The 21,215-nt window shown below is 40.9% G+C and overlaps 1 protein-coding gene across 1 annotated transcript; it reads left to right on the forward strand.

The window, feature by feature from the left end:
* Positions 1–2,687: 2,687 nt before the first annotated feature.
* On the forward strand, positions 2,688–17,744 carry LOC112825818 (serine protease 52-like). The gene is made up of 6 exons (XM_025873935.2): positions 2,688–3,424; positions 10,170–10,365; positions 11,184–11,425; positions 12,784–12,926; positions 16,916–17,115; positions 17,663–17,744. The coding sequence occupies exons 1-6, from the start codon at positions 3,343–3,345 to the stop codon at positions 17,742–17,744; spliced, it is 945 nt and encodes a 314-aa protein (XP_025729720.1). The 5' UTR covers positions 2,688–3,342.
* The last annotated feature ends 3,471 nt before the right edge of the window (positions 17,745–21,215 follow it).

Genomic DNA, 21,215 nt, shown 5'->3' on the forward strand with positions numbered 1-21,215 from the left:
TCCCCACCCTCCCAAAATAAGTTCCCCTTGTCCCTTGGTAACCCATCCCCTTCTCCAAATCCCGGTCCCTAGCAACAACTGACATGTTCTCTGTGCCTGTTGTTTGTCTTTTCCAGAATGCCATCTAAATGGCATCATACAGAGTGCAGTTGCTTGTTTCTGGCTTCTTCAACTTAGCATAATGCATCTGTGATTCATGTTGCTGCATGTATCTATAGTTTTTCTTTTTTACTGCTGAATAGTGGTGATGCTGTCTGGACCACAGTTTGTTTATCCATTCACCAGATGATGGACATGTAGGGTGTTACCAGTTTTTAGCAATTATGAATAAAGCCACTATAACCATTGTGAGATTTTAGTGTGGACACATGTCTTCATACAGTGGTGTTTTGATAAAGGTGTGAATTCATTTACTGATGTGCTGGGAGATTTGGGGATTCTTTGGGGTCTGAGTGAAAATAATGCATATGCTGTGTTTTCTTGTTCTGGACTCTGAGGCCAGCCATGGAAATGAGGTGGTTAAGCTAAGCAGGATTGTGGGTGACACTGGGAATTCTTTATCTCTGCCCTGTTCGACCTCATATGAACATGCTCTCCAGTACCCCAAAAGATACAAACATTTATAGCTACAATGAAACTCAAATTCATGCTGTTTTCCAAAGAACAGCGGTGAGGAAGCTTTCTCTCCCATTTCAGGCCCCCTCCTGGCATAGAAAAATATGAGCTAAGTGGATGAATTCTGATACTTTGCTTACAGCTATGAGAAGTATGGTAAATGCTTGTTGTGTGAAAAGTCTATACCCAATAACATGAACTAATTTCCTAATATTTCTTCTGCCTTTTGCTTATTCTGACAGGATATTTCCAAGAGTTTTAAAGATAAATTTTAAAGCCTCAAGACAGCCAGGGAAAGAAAAATGCCCATAGTCATTTCCCCTGAAATGGAAATCCGTTATGTATAGAATTTTGGAGAATGTTTACATCTACAGCTCCTTGCCAATCTTTAGTAATAACCCTTGCTCCCCACATACCTGTCACATGCATGGCGATTTCTCATGAGAATTATTCAGTGGCTGCATAGTAGGGAAAACTGTTCAGATTTGAGCTTTATTCAATAAACTGACCTCTGTCTCCTGCTCAAACTTGTACATTATTTCAGCTCAATATTTTAGTGGACCATTTGAAATTGCCAATATTAAGACAATTTTGGAGCTACTAAAACAGCAATTATATATGGTTTAATTTAAAAGTGCCTGTAGGGGGCGCCTGGGTGGCACAGTTTGGTAAGCTGACTTTTGGTCTCTGCACAGGCAGTGATCTCAGCGTGGTGATATCAGGGTCCTGAGATCAAGCCCTGCGTTGGGCTCTGCACTCAGCGTGGAGTCTGCTTGGGATTCTCTCTCCCTCTTCCTCTGCCCCTCCTGCTCATGCTCTCTCTCTATATAAAATAAATAGATAAATCTTGGGGTGCCTGGGTGGTTCAGTCGGTTAAGCATCTGCTTTTGGCTCAGGTCATGATCCCAAGGTCCTGGGATCAAGCCCCACATCAGGCTCCTTGCTCAGTGGGAAGACTGCTTCTCCCTCTCCCTCTGCTCCTCTCCCCCTGCTCCTCTCCCCCTGCCACCTCAAGTAAATAAATCAAATCTTTTTTCCAGAATATTTTATTTTTTTATTTTTATTTTTTATTATGTTAGTTACCATACAGTACTTCATCTTTAAAAAAATAAAAAATAAAGAGATAAATCTTTAAAAAAAATAAAGTTCCTATAGTTCCCGTACACTTTGGTATTTTTGCACATGTTTTCCGCCCATCTAGAATGCCATCATTAGTTTCCTAGGACTGCCATAACAAAGTACCACAAACTGGGTAGTTTAGAACAACAGAAATTTATTGTTTGGAGTTCTGGAGGCCAGAAGTCCAAAATCAAGGTGTCAAGAAGTCATGCTCCCTTGAAAGCACTAGGGAGGGACCTTTTCCAGGTCTCTCTCGTAGATTTGGGCAGTTCCTTGGCTTGTGGCAGCCTAACTCTAATCTTCACATGGCATTCTCCCTCTCTGTGTGTGTGTATATCCAAATTTTCCCTTCTTATAAGGACACCGGTGATATTGAATTAGGGGCCAACCCTGCTCCAGGAAGACCTCATCTTAACTAATTGTATCTACAACATCCTTATTTCCAAATAAGGTCACAATCTGAAGTACTAGGGTTTTGGACTTCAAAAGATGAATTTTGGAAGGACACCATTCAATCCACAACAAAAGCCTCTCTGTCTTTCCCTAATACCCTTTCTCTTTGTAGACTGACTCAGCCCAGACAGAGCTTATTTCCTCTAGAGAATCTTCTCCAATAGCCTCTTTCTGCCACCTACCACCTAAACATGCTCCTCCTAGACTGGATCGGGTACCTCTCTACAGTTCATAGTGATACGCTTACTCCACTGTATTGTTGATGTCTTTGGTCACGTTTCTCTCCCAGATGGATATGAGCTTCTAGGAGACAGAGAACAAATATTGTTCATCTTTGCATCATCCCACAAGCCTGGCATGTAGAAAGTGCTGCATAAAATGCCAGCTAACCTAGTGAACAAATGGATGAACTGCATCAACGAAAGCCACCCTGCATGGAGCTGTACTTCATGTGTGTCTTCTTTTAGACAGTGCTGATCAATGTACCTTCTTTTGCCGGAGCCTGTAGAGATGCAATTAGTAGAGAGAAGACATTAGTAGAGATGATATTAGCAGAGAATTAAAATCATGGGCTTGGTATTTGCCAGGTCCTGTTCTAAGATACACACATTATCTCATTAATCCTCCCAACAATATAATGATGTATTGTTGTTATCGCCATTGTACAGATGAGTAATCTGAGGCTCAAAGTTCAGTAGCTCCCCAAAGATCCCCTTGGTGATGTGAGTTTTCTTCTTTAGGAGTCCGAGGCTATCCTCACTCTGCCGTATCACCTGAGCTGTTTGGACCAGAAGCTTCGGATCCTTTCTCCTGGGGAGTGGCTTCAGCTCTTTTGTCCTGATGCATTAGAGAATCTGAGATGCCTCGACTTACAGGATCCCAACTGGTGTGGAGACCTCTTACTCTCTTGCCTCTGGCCCCCAGTTCCACATCCCAAAAGATTGGCTCATGGAAATCATCAGGTCCTGGGTGCAGGATGCCACTTGGTTGCCTTGTCTGGACCATGACTGCTTCACCCAGTGCCCCATTGTGACCTTGATTGTCAGGCTTTCAGATAGTAGACACAGAGAGCAAAACCAGACTTGGTCCCTCTGAATTGAATCTGCACAGTCTCACCTGAAGGCTTTCCATTGACTTGAGTAAAGACGAGGGCCAATGAAAGGATGGAAAGATGGAAGAGTGGTACTTCTGCTGCCCATCACCCTGCTGCTGCCCTGGGCACATAGCTCCCTAGCACGTAGGTGTCTCGTGGTGTTCTTGTGTCTGTGCCTAACTGGGGCCCTTGCTCTTTGGGGTGCAGGAGGATCACCTGGGGAACTTGTTCAAAAGGTCAAGTTCTAGGATGCTGATTCCACAGTTCTGAGTGGGATCCAGGGAACTGCACTTTTAATAAGCCCCTTAAGTGAATCTCATGCAGGGGGCACCTGGACCAGACTTTCAGATCATTTCTCCCACAACACCTTCAACTTTAAAGTTACATGCCGAGTGTGTGTGTGTGTGTGTGTGTGTGTGTGTGTGTGTGTGTATTTTATGCCTATGTTAGGTCCCAGAATTTTCCATAGTGAATGGCTGATATAAGAAAACCCTTTGAGAGGGGTAACCAGCCATCAAGCTGGAGATGCAACTAGCCATATTCCTGCAGCTTTAAGGCCATGAGTAAGGTTGCTTTCTCTTGGAAAACATTCTGAAGGATCACGTGGAGCCTTACTGGCCTAATGAAAACAATAACATGATATAACTATAATAAAGGCAGTGTATTAATAGCTACTATGGATTCTCCCTGGGTCCTGAGACTTTCTGGAAATTTGTGTTATGTTCAGTCAGTTGTTGGTTGACAAATATTATAAACATCTACCATGGACCAGGAGTTGTTTTAGGAGTCAGTTTATAACAGAGAATGACATATTCGTTTCCTAATCTCATGCAGTTTTACTATCTAATGAGGGGAAGGATGTATTAAACATATAATATGAGTAAATAAGTTAATTTCAGTTCCTATTAATTGATATAAAGCACAAAAATAGGCTTTATATGATGGAAGGCCTATAGGTGGTTGTTGAGACTCTACTAGTAGGTGGTCTCAGGAAGGCTTTCAGGAAACCTCAGGCAGGCTTTGAGATCCATCTGATAAGAAGGAGACATATTTCCAAGCAGATGTGACAGCAAGTGCAAAGGCCCTGAGCAGTGAATGAGCTCAGTATGTTTTGGAGGCACACAGACTGGTATTGCTGGAACAGAATGAATGGGAAGAGGGCACTGAAGAGAGATAGGCTCAGAGGGGCCAGTGGGGCCCAGATCATGCTGAACCTCATAAAGGCACAGTAAGGATTTTGGATTTTATTCTGGTTACAATGGGAAGCCATCAGAGAGTCTAAACAGGAGAGTGAGAAATGAGAGGTACTTGAGGAAGAGAAACTGGCTGCTGCAGAGGATAGTGTGCAGGGACATGAGTGAGTGAGCATGAAGGGATCATGGCCTGGATGGGTTTAGAGCAGGAGGCATGGAGGGAAGGGGTTGGTTTCTGGATATCTTTTGGTAATGCTGACTATCCTGGCTGATGCATTGGACACCAGGAGACAGAGAAGAGGAGGAGTCAGGGATAACTCCCAGATGATATTCTCGCCTAAGCCAACAGATACATATAGGTACCATTTACTGAACTGTGGACAACTTATAGGAAGGAAGATTTGGACTGGGGTCAGGTAAGTTGATAGTTCCATTGGGCCACATTAAATTTGAGGTGCCTCTTAGACATTCTTGTGAGATATTGAGTAGGGCAGTTGGTTAAGAGTTGAGGGCTGAGTGGAGAGGTCTGAGCGGTCAAATGTGAGATCTTCTGTATAAAGATGATATTCGAAGTTATGGCTGGGAGGAGATACCCTAGCTAAAATGCAAAAAGAGAGAAGCGGTCTGAGGACTGAGACTTGGGTTTTAGAAGGGCAGAAGGATTCAGCAGAAGAGCATAAGTATGGCCATTGATGTAGAAAGACAACTAGGAAGTACATTCTCCCACTAAAATTTTGCCCAGAAATGACCCCAGATTTCACCAAGGGTCTTGGGCAAAACCCAGACGCTTTTCTCCTGGTTCCAGACTTAAGTGAAGCCAAATGCCATCCCCCTAAATCAATGTTACATGAAATGTTCATTAACACAGCATGTGTTAATACTTATATTTGTGTTAAAGATGGGGACACTGAAGCTTAGAGATGTTAAATCACTGGCTCCAAGTCACACAACCAGCAAACAGTGCAGCCAACTCAGAACTTCTGACCCAAACCCCACCTTCTTCCCTCTTTACCAGGTGCCCTGCCACACAGGACAGAGCCAGGAAGTTTTCATGCTAAGACCACAGTGCCTTCTGCACACTTGAGTTCTGTCTCTGTAGTCATTCTTCTCTTTCTCCCATAGTCACCACCATATCAGTAGAATCTTTAGGGAGAAAGAATATTTTTCTGAGACACCTGGATAGTATGGGCAAAGAGAAACCACTTTGGACTAAAAAGCTGAAATGAGACCTTCCTATCTTAATCTGCTTGGTCACATCCCTGGGTCTAGATCAATCAGTCACTTGGGAAAAATCTAGAGTCTGAAGTTATTTCATTCAGGTGGGACTTGCAAAGGGACATCTCTGCCCACCCCCCCACCCCGTGGAATTTTGCTCTGTGGTGCTGATGGACCCAAAAATTCATTTCGTTCTCTATCTACAGAAAATAGAGCCCTTTGGGCTCCCAGGGACTCTCTTAAAATTCACAACCACAGGTCTTCTATTTTTCAAGTCAATCCCAATTCTATGTAATTTTCAATAAAGTTGAGCCATTAGCATATGAAAATATGAAAAAAATTACCGTACTTGTATGAGACTTTTCATGTAAATACATGGACATTTCAGTATGCATGATGATTGGCAGCCTGACATCAATATCAAAAAAGCATTTAAAATGTTGGAATTGAAATCATACACCTCTTAAGGAAAAATTAAGAATAAGGAAGCTAAAATATATATTTTATATATAAGAATTTGAATAAAGATGACATTTTACATTAATGTAATTCAAGTAAAAATATTTCCCCCTCACCATTTTGAACTGTAAAAGTACAGTGTTTTAGAACGGAAAAGAACCTTAGAGATAATTTAATTAAATCCTCTAATTTTTTAAAGTTTTTATTTAAATTCCAGTTAATATACAATATAATATTAACTTCAGGTGTACAATATAAGTGATTCAGCACTTCCATACAACACCTGGTGCTCATCACAAGTGCACTCCTTGAGAAAACTAAAGACTCTACAGGTAGCCTGTTCCACTATAGAGAATTCCACAAAGAATATACAAATATTTAATACAAATAATATACAATTGGGTTCCCAGGGACTCTCCTAAACTTCACGTGCATGGATCTCAGATTGTCTAGGTCAGCCTCAATTCTGTGCAAATGCCAACAAAGTAGAATATAACTATATGGCAGAATTTTTATACTTCTGTAAGATTTTTCATACCACCCTGCAGTTTCTACCCGCTGATGGTGGACCTGAACAACCCTGATGTCTCATCTTTAAGAAAATCCTGCAAGAGTCTGAAGGCCTGAGTCTTCTTTCCTTTCATGTTTCTTATAAGGTTTCTTATGTTGGCCACTCATCTCTGAATAGACTCCATTTGTTAATGTCATTCTTACCCGTGTGGCTCTAGACTGACAACCATTCAAATGCTGCCGTCTATGAGGCAGAGAGCTTACCAGTGATGTCATGTTGTCAGCATTTTATGGTTGATATTTTCATATGAAAACTTCCAACCTCCCTTCACAATCTAGAGCTTTGGATCTATTATTTTTCTACCTGGAGTTGCAAGTCTATTCGTTATTGAGTTTGATATTGATGGTTCATGCCCAGGATTCAGATCTGGCCAGATAATTTTCTATCTCAATTCTGTAATCTGTAATAGTAGTTCTTGCTCAGTTTCATGTCATGCATTATTGTGTACTTTTTCCCCAAGTTTAAGATGACTTTTTACCCATTTAAATTTTAAAGGTATCTATTAGCACTAGCCTGGTTTGGTATCCTACTGCCAATCCAACACCCCCAGACCTTCAGCAAAATCTACTGATAGATCATAGTCCCTTTTTCTGTTGAGCTTAGATGCACCTTTGGACCTGTTTTACATAGAGGACTGCTGATAGCCACTGCCCCCCAATCAGACTTAGCTCTCCAGGTGAAATCTTTTCTCTACCTCACTCCAGAATTGCAGGTACACACAGATTTGAAGATCAATGCTTTGGATATAATGTCTCAATCTGTTTGATGTTAACCTTAGAGAGCAATCATCAAATCACATACCATCATTTTAGCCAAATAAGAGTCTCAAAGAATTGAGCAGAGGCTTTGTTGAAATATAGACATACCATGAAAGTTATGGGCAAAAAGAATAGATAATTAGACTTCAGAACCAGACACACCTGACTGAAAAATCCCTGTCTGTCTCATACAAGCTAAATAATCATGGGCAATCACATGACGTCTCAGAGATTATTTCTTCATCTATAAAATGGGAATAATAATAAAACATATCTTAGAGGTTTGCTGGGAATATTAAATATCTCACATGCACAATGCAGAAGCTGACTCATAGTAGGTGCTCAAAAAGTAGTAGTTACTATGTCGTAAAAGACTGATATATTAGGAATTTTTAACTATGAATCTAATCTGACTCCCAATCATCAGTAATTTTGTTTAAACTTTCATAAATTATTACTTTATTTAAGTATTTAGAAAATTTCCCAGAGATCCAACTTGCTTTATTGTATATTAATTCTAAGATTTCCTTGTTGGCCCTGAAAACTCAACATTTCCATCGGCGATTGGGGTGCAGGGCCCTTGCTGTGTGTGGTGTTCCACTGGGAATGCCAAAACATCTCCTTTGACAGGAGCAATGTGGGTGAAGCAGATATTCCTGGGCACCAGCTCCTTATTCTCTCTTTGCATCTTCAAATGAAATGACACCTCTATGGGCCACTTACTGTCCCCCTGCCCAAGGCTTTCTGATTTAGGAACTCAAAGGACAGCCGACTCTGTAGGTATGAACTAAGGTCCCTCAATTCCTGATAACCTGTACAGGTCATTAGTAGGTCAAGGATTTTACCACTGATATTAAGACCTTTACTTCCCACCCCGTCCATCCATCCACCCATCCATCCATCCATTCATTTATTCATAAGTATGTATTGGGTTTCCACCATGTACTAGTCTCTAAGATAATGGGAATATGAAAATTAGCAAAACATGCAACATGCCTTCTGCCTTCATAGAGATTAGAATTTAATGGAGGAAATAGACTTCAGCAGTTTCACAAATACATAATTTCTGTTGTTAGTGTTCTGAGTGGAAGGTAGGTGTCAGAAAAGAAAGTTATACTGAGGGTAGGTTATGTAATCTTGAAAGGCAAGGAAGATTTCTAAAAGAACTTTATAATTGAGCTAAAATGTGAAGGATACACAAGAACTAAACAGGCAAAGAGGGGCAAGACAGATGAGGGAGGAGCCTGTCTTTCTGGCAGAGGCATGGGGAAAAGTTCTGAGATAGGAAAGAGCAAGGTACTTCTGGGGAGCTGAAGGGCCAGGAAAATTGGAGGAGAGACACCCAAAGGCAGAGATAAGCAGTAGCAGTGCCGGTGATTGGCAGTGGTTGTGGTAAAATGTGGTAATAATGAGTGGTGTGATGGGGGTGACATCATAAGGACATGTGGTGGTGAGGTTGTATGTTATGTTGTATGGTGGCAAGGTTGTGTGGTTGTGAGGTTGTGTGCTGTGGTGACCTGTGATATGGGGACATGTGGTGGGGATATGTAGTAGTAGGGTTGTGTGGTGGCGGGGTTGTATGGCTATGGTGATATCTGGTGATGGTAACATGGATGGTCGTGATGTGTGGTATGGAGATGGTTTGAATAGACATACCTTTCATATTATACTTGTCTGTGGAAATTTTTGAATGTCATTGTCTTTTCTCCCCATGCATAAACATGCTTAACAGTTAGAAGGCCTAGTGGTAATGAAAACAGACTCTGGAACCAGATTGCCTAGGTTCAAATCTTAGCTCAGTTGTATATTAGCTTTTGGGTCTTGGCCAGATGTCCTAAGCTTTAAACTTGCCTTTTTGGCTCACCTTTAAATTGGGGCAATAATAATTTCAGTTATCTCATGGAGTTTACGTGAGAATTAAATTGTTTTATGCAAAACAAAATGGTGCCTGGCAAGTAGTAAGCACTCAACATTTTAGATTTTATGATATTTATTTTTCTCATTACTCAAATGACATTTGAAAGACACCAAAAGATCTCAAAACAATCCTATCACATAGGAAATGCCAAAAGTTTTATTCCTTTTAAGGTGCAATTGGAATGCCTAGAATTAAATTAAGCAAAAAACGGTGCCACTAATCACAATAGGAAATGCAGGAGAGCGAGCAATCAGTTAGGAAGGGAGGGGCTGATCACTTTCCCTTTGCCTGTAGAATTTCTGATGTTTGTGTCATCCAGGTATAGAAGTTGAAAATATGAGTACAGAGCTAAAAAGGATTTTATGGTCCATGTAAAGACACCATACCATGGTCCTATTTCAAATAAATGAATACTCCCATTTGGGCTTCCTTACTGAGAGGCAATAACAAGATCCAGCTCCAGGGTTTGTGGTTGTGTCTCCTTCCCACAAGCCCTCAGAGAGAGACCCTTCTAAAAAGCAAAGCTATGGTGAAGGAAGGAGTCATTGTTCCCCCATGAGCACAATATACAATTTTGATGCCTTTCATAGGCACTAGGAAGCATCATTCTTGTTTGATGGATCTCCCACCTGGTGTTAACCTGGCTAAGCCATCGCTATCTATGTGCTGGGGAGGCCAGAAGAAGGGGGCACTGTATTTAAGTTTCTTTCAAGCCAACCAACCTTGACTGTTGGGCTCTGGTTCTCTTGTCCCTCTTCCTTCTTTTTGCTTTTAGTGACATGTGGCCAAAGAAAAAGTAGCAAACCTGAGAAATCAGAAACTTTGGGAATCATAGGTGGGGAACCTGCAGACCTCACAGATTTTCCATGGCAGGTGAGTATTCTTTACTACGGGAAACATCTCTGTGGAGGATCAATCCTCAGCATGTGGTGGATTTTAACTGCGGCCCATTGCTTCATAAACAGAAGTAGGTAAGTATTCCAAACAGATTTTTTTTTTTTAACCAATGTGGTAGAATATTTGTCCTTACATGTTTATTATTCTCCTGGAAACTCCACCCAGGTTTGTCAGTCACCAAATGAAATACCAGGAGGTTAACTATATGCCCGTGTGACTGAATACCAGACTTTGCAGGTGGTATAGATGCTGTTCTCCTCCTAGGATGTTTTACATCTTATTTCATGGGACCCAAATGGCAGAACAAGTATTCTTTGGACTTCTCAGCATCTTGCCAAGTGCATGTGGTCCTGGTCCAAACCTTTGGAAAGTACTTCCCTAAGTATTTGCTATTACTTGGGGTGAAAGTAAGCTGACACTGACCACAGAGTCAGACTCCTAGAAGGGATTGGGACCCAAGGGCAGGGCAGCAGACCTGGTTGCATGACAGGAGTTCCTGAGGTGCTATCTTAGCTCAAGTCCATACATCAGTATTTTTGAGAAACTTCCCAGGTGTTTCTTAGTAGCTAGTCCACCTCTTCTTGCAAATCAATATCAAGTCCCTCAATGACATGTGCATAGCATGACTTTCAGACATCTATTAATAAAATTTACAAGTGAATTTGCCCACAAAGCCATCAAGGCAAAAGCTGGTTGGCAACAGGACAAGACTGGAACTCTGGTCTGTCTTTTTCTGCCCAGTCAGGGCCCAAGTGCATGGTCCCAGATGCCTCCATCCCTCCAGCTCTCAGGATCACAGTCTCACACTGGTGGAATTATTTTCTCTTAAGGCCCACCTTTTTAACCCTTCCACCACTTACCTTTTTTTCTCCTCCTTTTTTTTTTACATAAGATCTGGCTTGGAGATTATACATAGTGAAAGAAGCATTGGCACCAAGAACTCAAAGAGGATGAAAGTGGACAAGCTAATTACTCACCCTTATTTTGACAGCTGGTTCTTGGATAATGACATTGCTTTGCTCTTGCTCGAATCTCCTTTTAAGTTGGATGCCCAGAAAGTACCCATCTGCCTTTCAGAGGTCACTGACATAGAGAGATGGCGAAACTGCTGGGTGACTGGATGGGGTATTACCAGTGAGTTACTATAGCCCAACCCAGTGGGGGATGGCAACCTGGTTGATGTTTACAATGAGAAAGTAAACTCTGGAGGCTCTGCTAGCTCTGGGAAGTCTACCTGGTGGGTTTGGAAACTTCCAGTTCTCATTTAAAGATCCACGATGAACCTTAATCTCAGTCCACATGTGAGTCATTCTTCCTTGGCCTTCTTGGGCTCCTGTAGCAAATTTTATGTCCACATTATAGAACACAAACCCTAAACAGGGCCTCAGTGATAACCCAGGAAGAAGTGTTCAGAGTCCAAGGGTGACTTGGAGGAATTTTGAGGGACATGTTGATGGGCAAAGGGGTGGCAAAATGGACTGGGCTCCAAGAAGTCCACACTAATGTCAGCAGAGCAGCTCTGTTCCAATTGATGGTGTCAGTTCTCCTCCCCTATAACAAAGGGCTTGGTGGCCCAAATATTTGAAAACCACTGATCCAGGCCAAGGAGAAAGGGATAAACTGAATATAAATTTGTCCTTATAGAGTCAACCTGTAACCTGCACCCACCATTTTGCCCGACCAACTCATAAAATGGTGAAATTTTGTCATTTTTCTCGGTAAATGTGTCTTACTCCAAAATCTAAAGAACAGAAAAAAAAATTCCAGTCAGTGCCATTCTTCTAAGTAGGCGCACAAATGACAATACATTGATTCCTACATGGTCCCAAAGCTCAGAGCTGTTTTAGAATTCCTCATGGGGAATTACCCTTGAAGGCTTTTCGTGAACTCCAAAAAAGGCCACCTTCTTAATTTAGGGTTCCTCTTGTGTCAGTCAGCACATATTTATTGATCCTCTTCCAGGCAGTGTTCTGGGCTCTGAGAATTCAGCAATACACACAAAAGGAAATATCCTCATCTGCGGAGAATAAACATTCTAGGTGTTAGGTTCACCTCTTAGATAGACACTGAATTACTCAAAGGCTCTGACATGATTCAAATCCATCTTTATGAGCCATGGGCCCCAGGACAGAACTTGCAGAACTTGTCATCATGGGTTTTCTTTACTTTCTTATGGATTTAAATGAAATACCTTTTTGGGACCATAGATTTGACACCTTCTGCAGAGTGAGAAGGCTACACTTAGGCGGAGATCCAATAGAGACCCAGTTGTGGGGAGCTCTAGATTCAAAGAGGATGGGCTTGAGAGTCTCCTGAACACCTCTCCATCCTGTCCTCACTAAGTCCAAGTTTGGGTAGTTCTCTGAGCCATACGGTAGTTCCTTTGTCATTGAGGCAAAAAGACATGATGGGGAGTGGGTGCTTCACCTCAACCCAAAGGGATCACTTTGAGCTCAGGGGTCCTCTCCCTATCTGCTTCTTCTTTGGGTCAGTTCCTATGCAAAGTACAAGTCAACAGCTGAACAAAGTCAACATCAACTTGGTCAAACGGGAAATGTGCTCCTCTGTTATGCCTGTGCTCACCAAGAACATGTTGTGTGCTGGGAACACTCAAGAAGGGAAGGACTCCTGCCAGGTAATGGAGCTTGTCCCTTGCTTAGAGAGGGACTGCCACAGAGGGCTGGTCAATATTTCCAGGATAATTGCTCCCCTCTTCCCCTTCTGGATAAGTTTCCTAAAGCTACTGTAACAAATTATCACAAACAGGGTGGATTCAAACAACAGAAATGTATTCTCTTATAGTTCTGGAGTCTGAATCAAGGCATTGGTAGGGCCATGCTCTCTTCGGAGGTTCTAAGGGAGGATACCTCCTGGACTTTTCCTGCTTCTGGTAGTTTCCAGCAATCAGTGGCATTACTTAGCTTGTAGATGAATCACTCCACTTTCTGCCCACATCTTCACATGGACTTCTCCCCTGTATGTGTGTCTCCTATTTTCTCTTCTTATAAGGATTTCAGTTGTTGGATTAGGACCCACCCTAATCCAGTAGGACTTCATTTAACTTAACTAAATACATTTGCAAAAGTCCTATTTCCAACTAAGCTCACATTCTGAGGTTCCAGGTAGACTTGAATTTGAGAGGGATGCTATTCAGCCCAGTACAGATGCTCTGTAACCAAAGGGAGACTGTGTGGGATAGTGGTTAGGGGTGCAGTTTCCTTTAGCTTCCCTCTTAGCTCCTCTACTTATGGCCTGTGAATTCCCTCTATGCTTGTGCTTTTTCAAATTTCCTCATCTGTAAAATGGGAATATTAAGAGTTCCTACCTTCTAGGACTATTGTGAAAATTAAGTGAGTCAATGCATAAAACAGCACAGAGCAGAGGATGGTCATAGTAAATTCTATAAATACAATTTTCTCCATCACCATCTTTTATACCTGTTCAGTGCTTAATAAAGTACAAACAACTTCCACAAATACACAAAAGGGTTGCAAACTAGCCCTAGGAAGCAGGCTTATTTCAGATGAGGAAACTGAGGATTAGGGAAGCCGACAGAGGACGTGCTGGCAAGTTAAACTACAGACCCAGAATTCTAATGTCTTCCGAGATCGGAGCCATCTTTTGGGTTCCGGTAGAAACAGGGGCTCCAAATCCATCAGCCCAGCCTGGTCATGCCCAGACTTGGCTAGTTCAACAGCCACAGAAATGCCAGGAACTGCTATTGAGTACAGACTTGCCAGATGGCAGGGCAGTACAGGGCTTCACAGCTGTCGTTTCCTTCCATCCACACAGTATTGCAGGAAAGGTAGTTATTATCACCAGCATCAAAGCCAAACACTAAATGCTGAAGAAAAATTTCACATTCTCCCAGCTAAATTCTCCCCCTGGAGTATGAACCAAGATCTGGGGCTTCAGAAATAGAAGATCTTAACTGTACTGCTGTTCTGCCTGACATCCTTCACATAGATCCCCTCACCCCACAGAAGAAATTGTAATTCTTCATTTTATTTTATTTTTTAATTTTATTTTATTATGTTATGTTAGTCACCATACAATACATCATTAGTTTTTGATGTAGTGATCCACGCTTCATTGTTTTTGTATAACACCCAGTGCTCCATGCAGTACGTGTCCTCCTTATTACCCATCACCAGGCTAACCCATCCCCCCACCGCCCTCCCCTCTAGAACCCTCAGTTTGTTTCTCAGAGTCCATAGTCTCTCATGGTTCATCTCTCCCTACGATTACCCTCCCTTCATTTTTCCCTTCCTTCCCCTAATGTCCTCCATGCTATTCCTTATGTGCCACAAGTAAGTGAAACCATGTGATAATTGTCTTTCTCTGTTTGACTGATTTCACTCAGCATCATCTCCTCCAGTCCCATCCATGTTGATGTAAAAGTTGGGTATTCATCCTTTCTGAGGGCTGAGTAATATTCCATTGTATATATGGACCACATCTTCTTTATCCATTCATCTGTTGAAGGGCATCTCGGCTCTTTCCACAGTTTGGCTATTTCGGACATTGCTGCTATGAACATTGGGGTGCATATGGCCCTTCTTTTCACTACATCTGTGTCTTTGGGGTAAATACCCAGGAGTGCAATTGCTGGGTCATAGGGTAGCTCTATTTTTAATTTTTTGAGGCACCTCCACACTGCTTTCCAAAGTGGCTTTACCAACTTGCATTCGCACCACCAGTATAAGAGGGGTTCCCCTTTCTCCACAACCTCTCCAACATTTGTTGTTTCTTGCCTTGTCCATTTTTGCCATTCTAACTGGTGTAAGGTGGTATCTCGATGTGGTTTTGATTTGAATTTCCCTGATGGCTAATGATGATGAACATTTTTTCATATGTCTATTAGTCATTTGTATGTCTTCTTTGGAGAAGTGTCTGTTCATGTCTTCTGCCCATTTTTTGACTTGATTATTTGTTTTTTGGGTGTTGAGTTTGAGATGTTCTTTATAGACCTTGGATACAGAATGGGAGAAGATATTTGCAAATGACACTACAGATAAAGGGCTGGTATCTAATTCTTCATTTTAAAGAAAGGTCAGGGGACTTTCCAATGACCTCAAGGAATCTGGTAAAGAACAGTTTGGTTCAAAGTTAGTTGATGGGCACAGCGATTTGTTTATGATAACAATCGGGTTTAGAAAAAAATCAAATAAACCCATATCCTGTTTGCTTTGTTTTATTTGTTTTAGATTTGGGTTTTTGGCATATTATTGAATGGTGCTTCTTTTCAACTTTTTTGTGTGTCACTTAATATTTTCAAAAATAAATCTTTGGTAAGCTGTGAAAAAATATGTACCACCTGATCCTATTTCTGTAAAATAACAATGATGTATTCATATTTGCATACTCAAGGCTGTGGACAATTTTATTTGACTAAGGGGTTGCCTCTGCGTGGCTAGAATTATAAATGTTGTTTATTTCGTTTATTTATTTGAGTACATGGTAGGGAAAATTCAAATGTTATAGATGGATATACAGTGAAAAGGAAGTTTACCTCTCACACTTGTCGTCCTTTTCACTCCCCAGAGAAACCATTTTTATCATGTTACCTTATCTTTCCTGAAATATTCTTTTCATATACAATCATATGTGTGTTTATATATAAATTTACTTATTTATATAATTATGGGTATTCTGCATGTTCTTTTTCCATATCTGAGATATCTAATTTTCTTTGATGAAGATACATAATTTTTAACAGAATTATTAAGTCACAGAGATGAAAAGTATAGCATATGGAATATAGCGAATAGTGTTGTAATAACATTGCATGGTGACAGAGAGGAACAACACTTATGGCATTGTATAATACATAGAATCATCAAATCACCATATGTGCACCTGAAACTAATATAACATTGTATGTCAACTATACTTAAATAATAAAAGTGTAAAATAAAGAAATAGCCCCCAAATTTGGGGGCATTGAAAGATTGTGTGTTCCTCAATTTTCTTGTCAATGATGTCCATTCCCCTTATTTGTGCTTGTTTGGCAATCTTTTTCATGATGCTTTAAAATTTGTAAAGTGTTTCAAATTTAATGTTTTAAACCACAACATAACATTTTGACTCACTTTTTGTACCTTTTGCATCTTGTATATATCAGTTTGTGCACTTACTGTATTCAACCGATTACCTATTATGAGGCATAGTGGATTTTTGTTTTTGTTTTTTACTTTTTGCTATTATGAACAATATAGAAAGACTAAATTGGTTGGCTGAAAATAGATTTAAAGAGGCAGTGAGAAAATTGTAAGAATTCTGAAAAACAATGAAAAGTGCTTAGAGGCAAAATGGATTACAAAACCACTTCTTGGTACATCAAAATGAACCCATGCAACTAGATGATAATGATTTTGATGGATATTCATTTTTTTAATCAAACTGTCATTCACTGCCATTGCTTTTGACCGAATGGTTTGCCACTTTGTCTGACAGTCATGGGGCTGGGAGTATAGTCATGTAGTTGGAGAGCCTAATCAACTGTCCTCTCATCAAAAGACACTATAAATGCTTTTTGCCTTGTGCCAGTTGCCCACACCTCAATAGGCTATAGAAGGAATTTGCTATTGTCCCTTCCACTCCCAAACAACTTTTCTCTCCTAGGGTGACAGTGGAGGGCCTCTGGTTTGCCAGAAAAAAGACAACCAAAGCATATGGTACCAGGTGGGCATTGTCAGCTGGGGAGAGGGCTGTGGCCGGAAGAAAAAGCCTGGAGTGTATACGAAGGTGTCTAATTATCTGTTATGGATTAACATGGAGACCACGCTGTCAGGAAGGCCCTACATGCATGAGCCAGACTCTGGGTACAGTTTGCTTCAATCACCCTGGGCCATCTTGTTACTGTATTTTGTGATACTTCTATTACCTCTGTGATTAAAAACTGTAGCGCCTCAAAACCAAGCGTCCTCGGTTTTTGGAGTAAGGTTAAAGGTGGGGTGCAAGGGATTCTCATAGTTTTAGTTGTGCCTGAAATAGTCATATACCCATAGGAGTGCTTATGATACACCTGCGACCTACTACACAGCCGATTGTTCCCTTGGAACTTGGAGGCAGGCTACCAATTTCAGCTTGAGGCCTCTCCAGAGGTGGGGATGGAGTACCTCTGCTTGCGGAGGGGCATGCCAAGGATCTCTGAAACAGAAATCCTATTCTTTTCCCTCCTATAAACAGATATCCTTCCACAAATTCTTTCATTTTCCAAAGGAGTAGACAGTTCCCCATTGTGCCGGGGGGGGAGTCTTGAAATAACATTCCAACTTTTCTCTCTCCCCTCATTTGTAGCTAATCCCTGAGACCTACAGATTTTGTCTTCAGAAAGATACTTTTCTTCACCTTCTTTTGCTTCCATAGCTATCACCGGGTCGAGAGCCCCATTAAATACTGTTTTGGGCTCTCAGAGATCATGTGGAACAATGCTATGATTCAGGATTAGGAAATCATTGAAGTAGAAACGTCCTAGAGATTAGATGGGAAAGAAACACATAGCTAAATGGGTTATAGTAGTCAAGGCACCTTTGCATGCAAACATCAGAAACAACCTGAAGCAAAAAGAAAATGATAAATATATTGGGGTAGCACAAAATCAAAGGAATTACTTTTCTAGTAAATGGCTGTCTAAAAGTTTGACAGTCCAAGACTACATTTTGGACCATCTGAAAGAGTGGATGGACCCTCCATCCTTCATCCAATCACCCACGAGCATAATTTTTCCAACCAGACAAGAGGTAATAAGTGGCATTCTTTTCTGAGGCAACTCAGCACATTTTTGAGGAGAGAAGGAGAAGCCATACTCAAAAAGATGGGTGTTTTTATATGAGTTTGCCTAAAGTAGAATTCCTTGAGCTGTGAGTAGCAACAACAAAATAAAACAAAAATGTGAAATCTGTTCTGCATATACATAGTGAAAGGGAAGAAAAGAGGATGAAAAGAATTTCTCTGTGCTGGTTCTCATTGGCTGCATCAGAACAGGATAGCTTGGCCACCAGCTGAATCTAGAGAGTGGGTGAAGAAGCATTTCAGTAGATGAGAGCAGGGAGAATCAGTATGTAGTTGTTTTGCCAAAACTGCTGAGCTACCCCAAACTTTTGATTATTGGTAAGCAGGGAAATACAGCTACAAGCAGATGAGTAACTGTTGCTGAGAAAGGTAGGTTTATAAGGATTTCCTCTTTTTCATGAAAGAAGCAGCAGTGACAGCAACTCGGCCTTCAACTTGGCCTTCAGAGGGCAGAGGCTGGGAGAGACTGAGAAGCCACAATCCTGTGCCCTCAGCTCAGGGCAGAGGTTAACAGAGAAGCTGAAAACAGCCTGGCCCCTCAGCCAGGATCCTGTGAAAGGGAGTGTGTGCAGGAAGGGGGCTGCTTTGACTCCATTACAAAGCATGTTATCAAACTTTCTGACTTTTGCCAATCCTGCAAGGAAGAAATAAGAGCTCAAACTAGTAACTTTTTTCCTCAAATTGAGGTATAAATTACATAGAGAAACATACCCAATTGCTTATATATTGAGTGTGTGCCCTTTATCAGACGTATATAATTTCATTTATTATTTATTCAGCTTATATTTATTTATTCTGCTTTAACATTTAGGTCTATGATCCATTTTGAAATAATTTCCATGTATGATGTGATATGGTTCAAGACTCATTTCTTCCATATACACAGCCAATTAAGTTGAAAAGACCTTCTTTTAACCCATTGAATAGCTTTGGTGTCTTGGTCTAAATCAACTGACCACAAAATATAAGTGTGGGCCTATTTATGGGATTGTTTTTGTTGTTGTTGTTGTTGTTTGTTTGTTTTTTGCTGTCCTAGATAGTCTAGAATTAGATGTCTGATTTGGGTTGTATTTGATATCTGATCTTGATGGCTTTGTTACCACTTGAAAATAGGATACAGGTAGTCTGTAGCATGTACTCATTTAATTATAACCTATAGTACCTTAGAATGAATTAGCTATTGAAAGGAAGGTTTTGGCAGGCCAAATTGCTGTTGCAATTAACCATTATAATAGAATGAGAAATACAAAGGCCATGGGGGTAGCCTAACTGCTTAAAAAAAAGCTTAAAGAAACTAGTAAACTCAGGGTTTTAGGTTTGGGGCTTAAGGCATAGTCAAAGACCCAGAGTGTCTATATCTGCTATACGAAAAATATCTTCTTTCTTGTAGCTGCAGAGCCAATGTAGCCAAAATTTAAGTCCCCGATCTAACGCTACTGGTTGCTTAAATACAGTATAAATTGAATGCACAGCCTCTATAGGTCTCTCATACAAAAGATAGAACTAGGGGAAGAGTAGAAACCTGAAAATTGAAATCAGATATTAGGCTGGATTTATATGCACCTATTTTTAAATGGAGGTATTATAATCATTATTCACATATGGTGAAGTCAACGGATCAGGAGACAACTGTCATTGAAAAGATAGTATGCTACAGGTTGGAAGAAGAGAGGGCACAACACACTATGTGGGACCACATGGGAGAAGCATCAGGATTGGTAAAGATGCAGAAGGAGCAAAGGGAGGAGGTGGGAAAGAGCCTTTATTGTGGTTTTGCAGGAAGGAATGAGAGAAGCAGGCTAAGCAAGCTAAGCAGGTTTGGAATGGGCTAATTTGAACAATTTCAGCAGGTTCTGGGATGTACGGACTGCCTTTAATTAACTGATGCTTGGTTCTGAGGTGATTAGGACAGAATGGTTGTGGTTCAGGGTATGAGGGTTCAATAAAGGGGCATGATTAATACAGTGTCTGAGTACTTTGACCTCACATATTCCACTGAGTCTCACTTGCTAGCAGAAAAATCCTTCCTTTCTGACAACTCCAGCCATCTTCTGACTGAAAGTACTGTAATGACCTCACATGAGCAGTGACCTTATAAAGAATGCTAATTTTCCTCTAGACTCAACCCACCAACTCTCACGACCTCCAGGTTTCTAAATATAGTTTAGTTTCATAGTATCCCACAGGAAAAAGTACAGAAATTGGATCTGGGAGGTCATTAAACAACAAAAGGGTGGCAGAATTTTGCTAGCATATTAGAATAAAGCTACAAAATATTGTTAAAATGAAGTCTAAAGGGGAGCCTGGGTGGCTCAGTCGGTTAAGCATCTGCCTTCGGCTTGGGTCATGATCCCGGAATTCTGGGATCGAGCCCCACATCGGGCTCCCTGCTCAGCGGGGAGCCTCTTTTCCCTCTGCCCTTCACCCACTCATGCTCTCTCTCTCACTCTTGCTCTTTCTCAGATAAATAAATAAATAAATATCTTTAAAAAAGATGAAGTCTAAGGGTGCTAGAACAGGAAGGAATGAATGTAGCACCAGATTGGGCCAAATTTTTCAATATTGTTAACTCACCACAAATTCTGGATTCAATAAACTGGTTTTAACACTTGGGAGTGGCTCTAATAGTCTCCTTGGTTGGTTTAAAGGGGCCCACATTAGATGTTCCATTGACAGATGAATGGATAAAGAAGATGTGGTATTTATATACAATGGAATACTACTCAGCCATCAAAAAATGAAATCTTGCCATTTGCAATGACATGGATGGAACTAGAAGGTATTATGCTAAGCAAAATAAGCCAATCAGAGAAAGACAATTATCATATCATTTCACTCATATGTGGAATTTAAGAAACAAAACAGAGAAACATAGGGGAAGAGAGGGAAAAATAAAATGATGAAATCAAAGAAGGAGACAAACCATAAGAGACTCTTAATCATAGGAAACAAACTGAAGGTTGCTGGAGGGAAGGGGCGAGGAGGATGGGGTAACTGGATGGTGGGCATTAGGAGGGCACATGAGCACTGGGTGTTATATGCAACTGATGAATCACTAAACTCTACCTCTGAAACTAATAATAGACTATATGTTAATTAATTGAATTTAAATATAAAAATTAAAATT

This window comes from Callorhinus ursinus, unplaced genomic scaffold (assembly GCF_003265705.2).
Source record: "Callorhinus ursinus isolate GAN/ISIS: 27379988/994484 unplaced genomic scaffold, GSC_fseal_2.0 scaffold4, whole genome shotgun sequence".
Classification (NCBI taxonomy): Eukaryota; Metazoa; Chordata; class Mammalia; order Carnivora; family Otariidae; genus Callorhinus; species Callorhinus ursinus.

Bases quoted from the DNA above. Each gene is read 5' to 3' on its own strand.
- LOC112825818 (XM_025873935.2), top strand. From the start codon at position 3,343: ATGAAAGGATGGAAAGATGGAAGAGTGGTACTTCTGCTGCCCATCACC. The intron at 11,426-12,783 runs GTGAGTTACTAT...TCTTTGGGTCAG, and splicing joins GACTGGATGGGGTATTACCA to TTCCTATGCAAAGTACAAGT. The intron at 12,927-16,915 runs GTAATGGAGCTT...TTTCTCTCCTAG, and splicing joins AAGGGAAGGACTCCTGCCAG to GGTGACAGTGGAGGGCCTCT.